Source organism: Salmo salar, chromosome 14 (assembly GCF_965601325.2).
Source record: "Salmo salar chromosome 14, fSalSal1, whole genome shotgun sequence".
Lineage (NCBI taxonomy): Eukaryota > Metazoa > Chordata > Actinopteri > Salmoniformes > Salmonidae > Salmo > Salmo salar.
In genome coordinates this window covers 40,657,918-40,671,225 of record NC_138304.1, presented here as the reverse complement: position 1 = coordinate 40,671,225, position 13,308 = coordinate 40,657,918, and the positions used below count along the sequence as shown (strand labels likewise).

Here is a 13,308-nt window from a genome sequence, read left to right as displayed (position 1 = left end):
TCAGTTAACCCAGAATTAAAATCTGGTGTAATTTGGTCAACAGGAAATTTGTATTGTTGTGATGCATGCTGTACATTTCACATGGGGGTAGAAAGGACTAAATAAAACTTGTTTCCAATAAAGAGCTTTATTTTTTCAGTTTTAAATAGGCCAAAAACAAAGACATACAGGTAAAAATGAAAATGTGATCATCCATATAACCACAGGTGCAGATCAGTAAAGGTACATGTTACTGTAAACTACACGACCAAAAGTATGTGGACACCTGCTCATCGAACATCTCATTCCAAAATCATGGGCATTAATATGGAGTTGGTCCCCCCTTTGCTGCTACAACAGCCTCCACTCTTCTGGGAAGGCTTTCCACTAGATGTTGGAACATTGCTGCGGGGACTTGCTTCCATTCAGCCACAAGAGCATTAGTGAGGTCAGGCACTGATTTTGGCCGATTAGGTCTGGCTCGCAGTCGGTGTTCCAATTCATCCCAAAGGTGTTTGATGGGGTTGAGGTCAGAGCTCTGTGCAGGCCAGTCAAGTTCTTCCACACCGATCGAATGTCATTGTATGCTGTAGCGCTAAGATTTCCCTTCACTGGAACTAAGGGTCCTAGCCCGAACCATGAAACTTAGCCCTAGACCACTATTCCTCCTCCACCAAACTTTACAGTTGGCACTATGCATTCGGGTCGGTAGTGTTCTCCTGGCATCCGTCAAACCAGAATCGTCCATCGGACTGCCAGATGGTGAAGCGCGATTCATCACTCCAGAGAACGCGTTTCCACTGCTCCAAAGTCCAATGGCGGCGAGCTTCACACCACTCCAGCCGAAGCTTGGCTATGCGCATGATCTTAGGCTTGTGTGTGGCTGCTCAGCCATGAAAACCCATTTCATGAAGCTCCCCACGAACAGTTGCTTCCGGAGGCAGTTTGGAACTCAGTAGTGAGTGTTGCAACTGAGGACAGGTGATTGTTACGCGCTTCAGCACTCGGCGGTCCCGTTCTGTGCGCTTGTGTGGACTTGTTCCTAGACAGTTCCACTTCAAAATAACAGCACTTACAGTTGACCGGGGCAACTCTAGCAGGGCAGAAATGTGACAAATTGTCTTGTTGGAAAGGTGGCATCCTATGACGACGTCACATTGAAAGTTACTGAGCTCTTCAGTAAGGCCATTTTACTGCCAATGTTTGTCTATGGAGATTGCATGGCTGTGCGCTCGATTCTATACACTTGTCAGCAACGGGTGTGGCTGAAATAGCCGAATTCACTAATTTGAAGGGGTGTCCACATACTTTTGTATATATAGTATATCTCTGAAGCCCACCAGGAAAGAGACCACTTTATCTTGTAAATTCTCATTTTTTTCTCATTCTTAAATATCCTGAGAGTTAAAGCTAAATTAGAATAAATGCAACATCCAATATTGCTGATACACACACGCAAACACATCTCTGCTTGGAGATTCATGATAGCACCCTCCACTTGCACACACAAAAGTAAAAACAAAAGTGGCAGTCATTTTCTTTCCCCAATTCCCGAGGCTTGCTGACTGATACTGCCACAACATATTTTCAACAGAGATACACAATCTTCCTACAGAAAACCACAACGGTCGACTCTATGACCCAAGGACATTTTAAATCATTCTCTAACAAAGACTACTGGCATAATTCTCAATGAAAGGAGAATAAAAACAGGAAACAGCTAATCATTACGCTAAACCCATAAAGCACTCCCCCCCCCCCTCTCCATACAGTTGCTGGGCTACAAAGACTTGTCTCTGGCTCCATCATGCTTTGCAGAGGAGAAAGGTGTGGGTCTCTGAGAAGATTCTGTCCAGATGCAGGAGAAACAGTTGCCACGACAACATTACATTGTGCTGTAGAATCACTCACTCCACTCTCAAACAGAAAACACCTCAGACAGTTACGGCTAGGCCAGCAAAATGTTGTTGAAACGCTGCTAAAACATTCAAACTGGGTTTGGCCCCCAGCTCAAGCGCATCCTGGGGTCCACCAGACAGTCATTGGCGTCTCCATGATCACAATAGTATTTTTTTCTAAATTCAATCAAACCAGTATGCCGGCACATATGATTGTGTCCAAGATGTCTGACATGCAGAAACACCATGTTGACAGTCACGTTTTCCCTCGCACAAAAACGTAAGGGAGGAGAGAAGCCAGACAGAACCTCATCTTGGAGATATATAAGTCCTGCTGTAAGTTCAGTGGTGTGTCGATCACACAGACACCATGACAGGTGAAGAAGTCTTCAGTCGCCTGTTTAGGCAAAACACTATCTGACTATAGGTGTGAGTGAACTAGGAGGCGGCAAGTTGAGGAAGGGAAAACTTAGAGATCCAACTCATGTGCTTGATTTACCGAGTGTTTTCACCAGCGCAATGTTTACATTTGTTTTTTCCAGATAGTCAAACAGGGTCACAAGGTAGCATGTCGAGTTCAATTTCATTTTAGTCGATACTTCCTGTAAATAACAGGTGCAGACTTTGCACAGATGACAGCGTGCTTGGATTCTGAGGATAGAAAAAGTGAGAGGTTTAAAATATGTGAAGTAGTCCTTCCCGAAAAGTCTCTCCTACGGGAGGAGAGTTCAGGGAGCGCACGCGTCAGCCGTCCAGGTTCCCAGGTAGGACGCGTCACGACTCCTCCGTCCCAGAGTCGTCTTCATCGTAGCAGCAGTCGTCCTCGTCTTCGTCCTCCAGATCCTCGTCGTCATAGTAATCGTCGTAGAAGAGGTCGGAGCCCTCGTCGGGGGGCGGGGCGCGTGTGCGGACACAGTATTCGGCCAGTGTTGTGGGGACCTTCACCCCGTCGCGCTCCGCTTCAGCCTTAGTGGCCAATACCTGCTTCCTGAGACACACACAGAGATAGAGGGGCTGAATAAGTGTGTGTGCTGTACTCTCTGTCCTTGTGCATATGTTTACCGACCTGATTATCTCGGAGTACACTCTGTCCTTGTGCATATGTTTACCGACCTGATTATCTCGGCGTACTCTCTGTCCTTGCTGTCCCTCCACTTGCGGTACATGACGGAGGCGTCCACGTTGGCCGGGGAGGAGGTGTTGGGCTCGTTCAGCAGAGAGATTACACTCAGAAGGATGGTCCTACAGGATACACAAACCAGGTTGGCTTTCAGAGAGTAGCACAAGGCTTTGTCTATCAGAGTTAGCTGGTTGGCTCATTGATCCTGCTTTGTGGGATACAGGCTAGGATATTTCTGCAAAGTAAGACTTCGGAAATGTGTCAACCTGTCAATATAAACCTAAAACAGTGCTGATAAAATAAGACCTACTTTACCCCTACCTACATGTACAAATTACCTCGACTAACCTGTACCGCCGCACATTGACTCGGTACCGGTACCCCCTGTATATAGCCTCATTATTGTTATTTTATTGTGTTACTAAATAAACTAAAGTAAAAAATAAGTAAATATTTTCTTAAAACTGCATTGTTGGTTAACTTCTTTGGGATCTGGGGGCAGTATTGAGTAGCTTGGATGAATAAGGTGCCCAGAGTAAATTGCCTGCTACTCAGGCCCAGAAGCTAGGATATGCACATTTTTAGATTTGGATAGAAAACACTCTGAAGTTTCTAAAACTGTTTGAATGATGTCTGTGAGTATAACAGACCTCATATGGCAGGCAAAAACCTGAGAGAAATCCAACCAGGAAGTGGGAAATCTGAGGTTTGTAGTTTTTCAAGTGATTGCCTATCCAATGTACAGTGTCTGTGGGGTCATTTTGCACTTCCTAAGGCTTCCACTAGATGTCAACAGTCTTTAGAACGTTGTTTCAGGCTTCTACTGTGAATAGGGAGAGAATAAGAGCTATTGGAATCAGTTGTCTGGAAAAATGGCATGAGCTCAGTCATGTGCGCGGCTGTGAGAGCGAGCTGAGTTCCTTTTCATTTCTGAAGACAAAGGAATTGTCCGGTTGGAATATTATTGAAGATTTATGATAAAAACATCCTAAAGATTGATTCTATACATTCTATACAAAATGTAATGCAACTTTTTGGACTTTTCGTCTGGACTTAGTGCATGCGCCTTCTGCATTTGGAATAGTGAATTGAACGCGCGAACAAAAAGGAGGTATTTGGACATAAATATGGACTTTATTGAAACAAAACAAACATTTATTGTGGAACTGGGATTCCTGGGAGTGCATTCCGATGAAGATCATCAAAGGTAAGTGAATATTTATAACGCTATTTCTGACTTCTGTTGACTCCACAACATGGCGGGTACCTGTATGGCTTGTTTTGGTGTCTGAGCGCTGTACTCAGATTATTGCATGGTGTGCTTTTGCCGTAAAGCTTTTTTGAAATCTGACACAGCGGTTGCATTAAGGAGAAGTGTATCTTTAATTCTATGTAAAACACTTCTATCTTATATCAATGTTTATGATGAGTATTTCTGTAAATTGATATGGTTCCCTGCAAAATCACTGGATGTTTTGGAGGCAAAACATTACTGAACAGAACGCGCCAATGTAAACTGACAGTTTTGGATATAAATATTAACTTTATCGAACAAAACATACATGTATTGTGTAACATGAAGTACTATGAGTGCCATCTGATGAAGATCAAAGGTTAGTGATTAGTTTTTCCTCTCTTTGGCTGGAAAATGGCTGTATGTTTTTTGTGACTAGGTGCTGACCTAACAATCATATGGTATGCTTTCACCATAAAGCCTTTTTGAAATCAGACACTATGGCTGGATTAACAAGAAGTTAAGCTTTAAAATGGTGTATAATACTTGTATGTTTGAGGAATTTTAATTGTGAGATATCTGTTGTTTTGAATTTGGCGCCCTGCAATTTCCCTGGCTGTTGTTGAGGTGGCGTCCACATATCCCAGAGAGGTTAATGGCTAGTAAGTAAGCATTTCACAGTAAGGTCTACACCGGTTGTATTCGGCGCATGTGTCAAATGAAATATGGATTTGATTTACCTCTTCTATTTTAAGAACTCACAGATATATATTTGTCAACTTGACTTATAGTAAAAGTGTAACTGGGTAAACCACTGTAACAGGAGTGCTTGTCCTCTGATAGGCTGGTGGACGTTTCACCACACTGCTTATAACGAATCAAATTTCTCTGATCTGCATAGATTCTACAGGTTGACTTGGGGTTGGGCTAGTATGATTCCTATTCACTTCCAGGAAGTCATGGAGAGGTTCCACATGTCATGTTATCTGGGTATGAGTGACACAGCACAACAGGAGAGACAGCGAGAAGGGAGGACAGAGGGAGCGTGAGAGAAGGGAGAAGAGAGACAGCGAGAGAGAAGGGAGAAGAGAGAGAGCGAGAGAGAAGGGAGAAGAGAGAGAGCGAGAAGGGAGAAGAGAGAGAGCGAGAAGGGAGAAGAGAGAGAGCGAGAAGGGAGAAGAGAGAGAGCGAGAAGGGAGAAGAGAGAGAGCGAGAAGGGAGAAGAGAGAGAGCGAGAAGGGAGAAGAGAGAGAGCGAGAAGGGAGAAGAGAGAGAGCGAGAAGGGAGAAGAGAGAGAGCGAGAAGGGAGAAGAGAGAGAGCGAGAAGCGAGCGAGAAGCGAGAAGAGAGCGAGAAGCGAGAAGGGAGAAGAGAGCGAGAAGGGAGAAGGGAGCGAGAAGGGAGAAGAGAGCGAGAAGGGAGAAGAGAGAGAGCGAGAAGGGAGAAGAGAGAGAGCGAGAAGGGAGAAGAGAGAGAGCGAGAAGGGAGAAGAGAGAGAGCGAGAAGGGAGAAGAGAGAGAGCGAGAAGCGAGCGAGAAGCGAGAAGAGAGCGAGAAGCGAGAAGGGAGAAGAGAGCGAGAAGGGAGAAGGGAGCGAGAAGGGAGAAGAGAGCGAGGAGAGAGAGCGAGGACAGAGAGCGAGAAGGGAGGACAGAGAGCGAGAAGAGAGAGCGAGAAGAGAGAGAGCGAGAAGGGAGAGAGCGAGAAGGGAGAAGAGAGAGAGCGAGAAGGGAAAAGGGAGGAGAGCGAGAAGGGAAAAGGGAGGAGAGCGAGAAGGGAGGAGAGAGAGAGCGAGAAGGGAGGAGAGAGAGAGCGAGAAGGGAGAAGAGAGAGAGCGAGAAGGGAGAAGAGAGAGAGCGAGAAGGGAGAAGAGAGAGAGCGAGAAGCGAGGAGAGAGAGCGCGAGGAGAGAGAGAGCGCGAGGAGAGAGAGAGCGCGAGGAGAGAGAGAGCGCGAGGAGAGAGAGAGCGCGAGGAGAGAGAGAGCGCGAGGAGAGAGAGAGCGCGAGAAGGGAGAGAGCGCGAGAAGGGAGGAGAGAGAGCGCGAGAAGGGAGGAGAGAGAGCGCGAGAAGGGAGGAGAGAGAGCGCGAGAAGGGAGGAGAGAGAGCGCGAGAAGGGAGGAGAGAGAGAGAGCGAGAAGGGAGGAGACAGAGAGCGCGAGAAGGGAGGAGAGAGAGCGCGAGAAGGGAGGAGAGAGAGCGCGAGAAGGGAGAAGAGAGAGCGCGAGAAGGGAGAAGAGAGAGAGCGAGAAGGGAGAAGAGAGAGAGCGAGAAGGGAGAAGAGAGAGAGCGAGAAGGGAGGAGAGAGAGAGCGAGAAGGGAGGAGAGAGAGAGAGCGAGAAGGGAGGAGAGAGAGAGAGAAGGGAGGAGAGAGAGAGAGCGAGAAGGGAGGAGAGAGAGAGAGCGAGAAGGGAGGAGAGAGAGAGAGAAGGGAGGAGAGAGAGAGAGCGAGAAGGGAGGAGAGAGAGAGAGCGAGAAGGGAGAGAGAGAGAGAGCGAGAAGGGAGGAGAGAGAGAGAGCGAGAAGGGAGGAGAGCCAGAAGGGAGGAGAGCCAGAAGGGAGGAGAGCCAGAAGGGAGGAGAGAGAGAGAGAGAGAGAGAGAGAGAGCGAGAAGGGAGGAGGGAGAGAGAGCGAGAAGGGAGGAGGGAGAGAGAGCGAGAAGGGAGGAGGGAGAGAGAGCGAGAAGGGAGGAGGGAGAGAGAGCGAGAAGGGAGGAGGGAGAGAGAGCGAGAAGGGAGGAGGGAGAGAGAGCGAGAAGGGAGGAGGGAGAGAGCGAGAAGGGAGAAGAGAGAGAGCGAGAAGGGAGAAGAGAGAGAGCGAGAAGGGAGAAGAGAGAGAGCGAGAAGGGAGAAGAGAGAGAGCGAGAAGGGAGAAGAGAGAGAGCGAGAAGAGAGAGAGCGAGAAGGGAGAGAGCGAGAAGGGAGGAGAGAGAGAGAGAGCGAGAAGGGAGGAGAGAGAGAGAGAGCGAGAAGGGAGGAGAGAGAGAGAGCGAGAAGGGAGGAGAGAGAGAGAGAGCGAGAAGGGAGGAGGGAGAGAGAGCGAGAAGGGAGGAGGGAGAGAGAGCGAGAAGGGAGGAGGGAGAGAGAGCGAGAAGGGAGGAGAGAGAGAGAGCGAGAAGGGAGGAGAGAGAGAGAGCGAGAAGGGAGGAGAGAGAGAGAGCGAGAAGGGAGGAGAGAGAGCGAGAAGGGAGGAGAGAGAGCGAGAAGGGAGGAGAGAGAGCGAGAAGGGAGGAGAGAGAGCGAGAAGGGAGGAGAGCCAGAAGGGAGGAGAGAGAGAGAGAGAGAGCGAGAAGGGAGGAGAGAGAGCAAGAAGGGAGGAGAGAGAGCGAGAAGGTAGGAGAGAGAGCGAGAAGGGAGGAGAGAGAGCGAGAAGGGAGAAGAGAGCGAGGAGAAGGGAGATAAACGAGAAAGGAGGGGGGAGAAAGAGAGAGCAAGAAGGGAGGAAGGAGAAAGAGAGAGAGCGAGAAGGGAGGAATGAGAGCGAGCGAATAGGGAGGAGAGAGATAGCGAGAAGGGAGGAGAGAGAGCGCGAGAAGGGAGGAGAGAGAGCGCGAGAAGGGAGGAGAGAGAGCGCGAGAAGGGAGGAGAGAGAGAGAGCGAGAAGGGAGGAGACAGAGAGCGCGAGAAGGGAGGAGAGAGAGCGCGAGAAGGGAGGAGAGAGAGCGCGAGAAGGGAGGAGAGAGAGCGCGAGAAGGGAGGAGAGAGAGCGCGAGAAGGGAGAAGAGAGAGCGCGAGAAGGGAGAAGAGAGAGAGCGAGAAGGGAGAAGAGAGAGAGCGAGAAGGGAGAAGAGAGAGAGCGAGAAGGGAGGAGAGAGAGAGCGAGAAGGGAGGAGAGAGAGAGAGCGAGAAGGGAGGAGAGAGAGAGAGAAGGGAGGAGAGAGAGAGAGCGAGAAGGGAGGAGAGAGAGAGAGCGAGAAGGGAGGAGAGAGAGAGAGCGAGAAGGGAGGAGAGAGAGAGAGCGAGAAGGGAGGAGAGAGAGAGAGCGAGAAGGGAAGAGAGAGAGAGAGCGAGAAGGGAGGAGAGAGAGAGAGCGAGAAGGGAGGAGAGCCAGAAGGGAGGAGAGCCAGAGGGAGGAGAGCGAGAGGAGAGAGAGAGAGAGAGAGAGGAGAGAGCGAGAAGGGAGGAGGGAGAGAGAGCGAGAAGGGAGGAGGGAGAGAGAGCGAGAAGGGAGGAGGGAGAGAGAGCGAGAAGGGAGGAGGGAGAGAGAGCGAGAAGGGAGGAGGGAGAGAGAGCGAGAAGGGAGGAGGGAGAGAGCGAGAAGGGAGAAGAGAGAGAGCGAGAAGGGAGAAGAGAGAGAGCGAGAAGGGAGAAGAGAGAGAGCGAGAAGGGAGAAGAGAGAGAGCGAGAAGGGAGAAGAGAGAGAGCGAGAAGAGAGAGAGCGAGAAGGGAGAGAGCGAGAAGGGAGGAGAGAGAGAGAGAGCGAGAAGGGAGGAGAGAGAGAGAGAGCGAGAAGGGAGGAGAGAGAGAGAGCGAGAAGGGAGGAGAGAGAGAGAGAGCGAGAAGGGAGGAGGGAGAGAGAGCGAGAAGGGAGGAGGGAGAGAGAGCGAGAAGGGAGGAGGGAGAGAGAGCGAGAAGGGAGGAGAGAGAGAGAGCGAGAAGGGAGGAGAGAGAGAGAGCGAGAAGGGAGGAGAGAGAGAGAGCGAGAAGGGAGGAGAGAGAGCGAGAAGGGAGGAGAGAGAGCGAGAAGGGAGGAGAGAGAGCGAGAAGGGAGGAGAGAGAGCGAGAAGGGAGGAGAGCCAGAAGGGAGGAGAGAGAGAGAGAGAGAGCGAGAAGGGAGGAGAGAGAGCAAGAAGGGAGGAGAGAGAGCGAGAAGGTAGGAGAGAGAGCGAGAAGGGAGGAGAGAGAGCGAGAAGGGAGAAGAGAGCGAGGAGAAGGGAGATAAACGAGAAAGGAGGGGGGAGAAAGAGAGAGCAAGAAGGGAGGAAGGAGAAAGAGAGAGAGCGAGAAGGGAGGAATGAGAGCGAGCGAATAGGGAGGAGAGAGATAGCGAGAAGGGAGGAGAGAGAGCGAGAAGGGAGAAGAGAGAGCGAGCGAGAAGGGAGGAGAGAGCGAGAAGGGAGGAGAGAGCGAGAAGGGAGAAGAGAGCGAGAAGGGAGGAGAGAGCGAGAAGGGAGGAGAGGGCGAGAAGGGAGGAGAGAGAGAGAGAGCGAGAAGGGAGGAGAGAGAGAGAGAGGGAGAAGGGAGGAGAGAGAGAGAGCGAGAAGGGAGGAGAGAGAGAGAGAGCGAGAGAGCGAGAAGGGAGGAGAGAGAGAGCGAGAAGGGAGGAGAGAGCGAGAAGGGAGGAGAGAGCGAGAAGGGAGGAGTGAGCGAGAAGGGAGGAGAGGGCGAGAAGGGAGGAGAGGGCGAGAAGGGAGGAGAGAGAGAGAAGGGAGGAGAGAGAGAGAGAGCGAGAAGGGAGGAGAGAGAGAGAAGGGAGGAGAGAGAGAGAGCGAGAAGGGAGGAGAGAGAGAGAGAGCGAGAGAGCGAGAAGGGAGGAGAGAGAGAGCGAGAAGGGAGGAGAGAGAGAGAGAGAGAGAGAGAGCGAGAAGGGAGGAGAGAGAGAGAGAGCGAGAAGGGAGGAGAGAGAGAGAGCGAGAAGGGAGGAGAGAGAGAGAGCGAGAAGGGAGGAGAGAGAGAGCGAGAAGGGAGGAGAGAGAGAGCGAGAAGGGAGGAGAGAGAGCGAGAAGAGAGAGCGAGAAGGAAACGAGATGGGAGGAGAGAGAGAGAGCGAGAAGGGTGGAGAGAGAGAGCGCGAGAAGGGAGGAGAGAGAGAGAGCGCGAGAAGGGATGAGAGAGAGAGAGCGCGAGAAGGGAGGAGAGAGAGAGCGCGAGAAGGGAGGAGAGAGAGAGCGAGAAGAGCGAGAGCGAGAAGGGAGGTGAACGAGAAAGGAGGAGGGAGAAAGAGAGAGAGCAAGAAGGGAGGAGGGAGAGATAGCGAGAGCGAGAAGGGAGGAGAGCGAGCGAATAGGGAGGAGAGAGATAGCGAGAAGGGAGGAATGAGAGCGAGCGAATAGGGAGGAGAGAGATAGCGAGAAGGGAGGAATGACGAGCGAGCGAATAGGGAGGAGAGAGATAGCGAGAAGGGAGGAATGAGAGCGAGCGAATAGGGAGGAGAGAGATAGCGAGAAGGGAGGAATGAGAGCGAGCGAATAGGGAGGAGAGAGCGAGAAGGGAGAAGAGAGAGCGAGAAGGGAGGAAGAGGAGAGCGAGAAGGGAGAAGAGAGAGCGAGAAGGGAGAAGAGAGAGCGAGAAGGGAGAAGAGAGAGAGCGAGAAGGAAGCGAGATGGGAGGAGAGAGAGAGAGAGAGAGAAGGGAGAGAGAGAGAGAGAGAAGGGAGGGGAGAGAGAGAGAGAAGGGAGGGGATGAGAGAGAGAGAAGGGAGGGGATGAGAGAGAGAGAAGGGAGGGGATGAGAGAGAGAGAAGGGAGGGGAGAGAGAGAGAGAAGGGAGGGGAGAGAGAGAGAGAAGGGAGGGGAGAGAGAGAGAGAAGGGAGGGGAGAGAGAGAGAGAAGGGAGGGGAGAGAGAGAGAGAAGGGAGGGGAGAGAGAGAGAGAAGGGAGGGGAGAGAGAGAGAGAAGGGAGGGGAGAGAGAGAGAGAAGGGAGGGGAGAGAGAGAGAGAAGGGAGGGGAGAGAGAGAGAAGGGAGGGGAGAGAGAGAGAGAAGGGAGGGGAGAGAGAGAGAGAAGGGAGGGGAGAGAGAGAGAAGGGAGGAGAGAGAGAGGAGGAGAGAGGGAGAGGAGGAGAGAGGGAGGGAGAGGCGGGCAGACGAGAGAAGAGAGAGAGAGAGAGGAGGGAGAGGCGGGCAGACGAGAGAAGAGAGAGAGAGAGAGAGAGAAGGGAGGGGAGAGAGAGAGAGAAGGGAGGAGAGAGAGAGAGGAGGAGAGAGGGAGGGAGAGGCGGGCAGACGAGAGAGAGATGAGAGAGGCGGGCAGAGGAGAGAGAGGCGGGCAGAGGAGAGAGAGGCGGGCAGAGGAGAGAGAGAGGTCGGGCAGAGGAGAGAGAGAGGCGGGCAGAGGAGAGAGAGAGGCGGGCAGAGGAGAGAGAGAGGCGGGCAGAGGAGAGAGAGAGGCGGGCAGAGGAGAGAGAGAGGCGGGCAGAGGAGAGAGAGAGGCGGGCAGGGGAGAGAGAGAGGCGGGCAGGGGAGAGAGAGAGGCGGGCAGGGGAGAGAGAGAGGCGGGGAAGAGAGAGAGAGGCGGGGAAGAGAGAGAGGCGGGGAAGAGAGAGAGAGGCGGGGAAGAGAGAGAGAGGCGGGGAAGAGAGAGAGAGGCGGGGAAGAGAGAGAGAGGCGGGGGAGGAGAGAGAGGCGGGGGAGGAGAGAGAGGCGGGGAGGAGAGAGAGGCGGGGAGGAGAGAGAGAGGCGGGGAGAAGAGAGAACATACTGAGAGGGCATGTACCTGACGTTCTGGGTAGGGTTCCACCTCTCAGATGGCAGCTCCCCACTCTGAGGGTCATCAACTGGAGGGTGCAGAATGGATATACATACGTCCCCATTCTAACACAAGGGAGAATCTAAAATGAACATACTCTACTTATGCTCACAAATGACAGGTGTGACTAGGATTAAGCCACATATAGAGAGCAATACAAATTGAGATTAGGACCACGACATTTGTTTGAAAATGAATGACCTTAAGTTTGACAATTTTTCTAGAATTGGGTCAGTGATTCCTTACCTCATAGATGTTGGGGTGCCACATCTTGGTGAGGAAACGGAAGGCAGGTGGCGAGTAGGGGTAGTCAATTGGGAACTTGATACGAGCCTGTGGGACACACGGAGAGAAAGTCATATCAACATATGTCAGCAACAAGTCCTAACATGCGTCTGTGGGACCTAACCCGATTCAATGGTAAACCTGATGTTGCAACCCAGTGTTGAGTAGAACACATCCGAAAACAACAGCCTGACCCAGAAATAGGTTTGACAGGGTAGTGCTTGTCACTGCAGGCTGGAAGTACAGCAATAGAAAGCAGATGCGATGTTACGTTTACGGGCCTACTACTAACGGAATCCAACCATGTAGTTGACCATAGCGCATGTTGGCTAACTAGCTAACAAAACAAGCTAGACATGTAGGAGTAGCGTATCTAACTAAGACAGTTAGCAAAACAAGTGAATTTAGTTAGCTATATATTTCAGCCTTACCTTGAAATAACCCCCTTCATAGTGAGTGTTAGGAGGTCCAAAAATGGCCACTTCCCAATTGTAGAGATCTGCTTCATCTACCAATGTTATTTTGAAGCCCTCGACTGGCTCCTCTTGAAGGCTCTTCATTTCTAGCATTAATGCTTTTTGTGAGCTTGCTACGTGAACAGGACCATGTTGCGCCATGGCAAAATAGCCAACTAGTTAATCTTGCTAACGTTTGGCGGAGAACGTCGTCGTTTACAACACAGCTAGCAACCTAGCGAGCCAGCTGATCCAGCAAAACAAAAAAACGTTTTCTTTGTTGCGATTTCCTCTATGCGCACAATGGCTAGTTAGTTAACCTCTCTTTTGATTCAAGTAGATGGATTTGTTTTGAAATCGCGCAATATGTTTTATCTAGCTAGTTATCAGTATAAAATAACTCAAAAAAAATCATACTAAAAACAATGTGTTGGTATTTTAGAAACTAACTAGGCTCACCGACCTAGCTAAACCGTGAAGCTAGTTAGTTAGCACAAACTGCTAACTATTGGTCCAGTGACAATGAATATATATATTTTTTAAATGTTACTTTGCAACTGACAGTTATACAACAAATCGTTATGGACCAGCTAAAGACTATACAAACATAAATAAAAATTAACCAACAATGTGTTCCTGCTAGCTATAAATGAGGAGAGTTGAAAGCAGTCTCCTCTCCTCTCAAAACAGTCAATAAGATTGTAGTGCCCTCTGGGAAATGTAGTTCCGATGTAGACATTAGCATAAAATTCTCATGTCAGCAGTGCAAAAAGTATCCATTGTAATCACCATGTTTATTGTAAAAGTATTTCAATTAATTGAGAATATCATGTTTTTTATTACTTGTTTTTTTTCGGGTGGGTTTTAAGAACTACACAAGACATTTCTGGAATACAGCCAATAGTGTGACACGTACAACAACACGAACCTTGTTTT

At 50.4% G+C, this 13,308-nt stretch overlaps 1 protein-coding gene across 1 annotated transcript; it reads right to left on the bottom strand.

The window, feature by feature from the left end:
• Positions 1–108: 108 nt before the first annotated feature.
• Positions 109–13,285, bottom strand: LOC106569523 (ubiquitin-conjugating enzyme E2 R1). Its single transcript, XM_045694347.2, has 5 exons — positions 12,349–13,285; positions 11,879–11,965; positions 11,600–11,697; positions 2,991–3,119; positions 109–2,865 (listed from the first exon to the last, which is right to left on the bottom strand). Exons 1-5 carry the CDS (start codon positions 12,532–12,534, stop codon positions 2,652–2,654), a joined length of 714 nt encoding a protein of 237 aa, XP_045550303.1. The 5' UTR covers positions 12,535–13,285; the 3' UTR covers positions 109–2,651.
• Between the last annotated feature and the right edge of the window lie 23 nt (positions 13,286–13,308).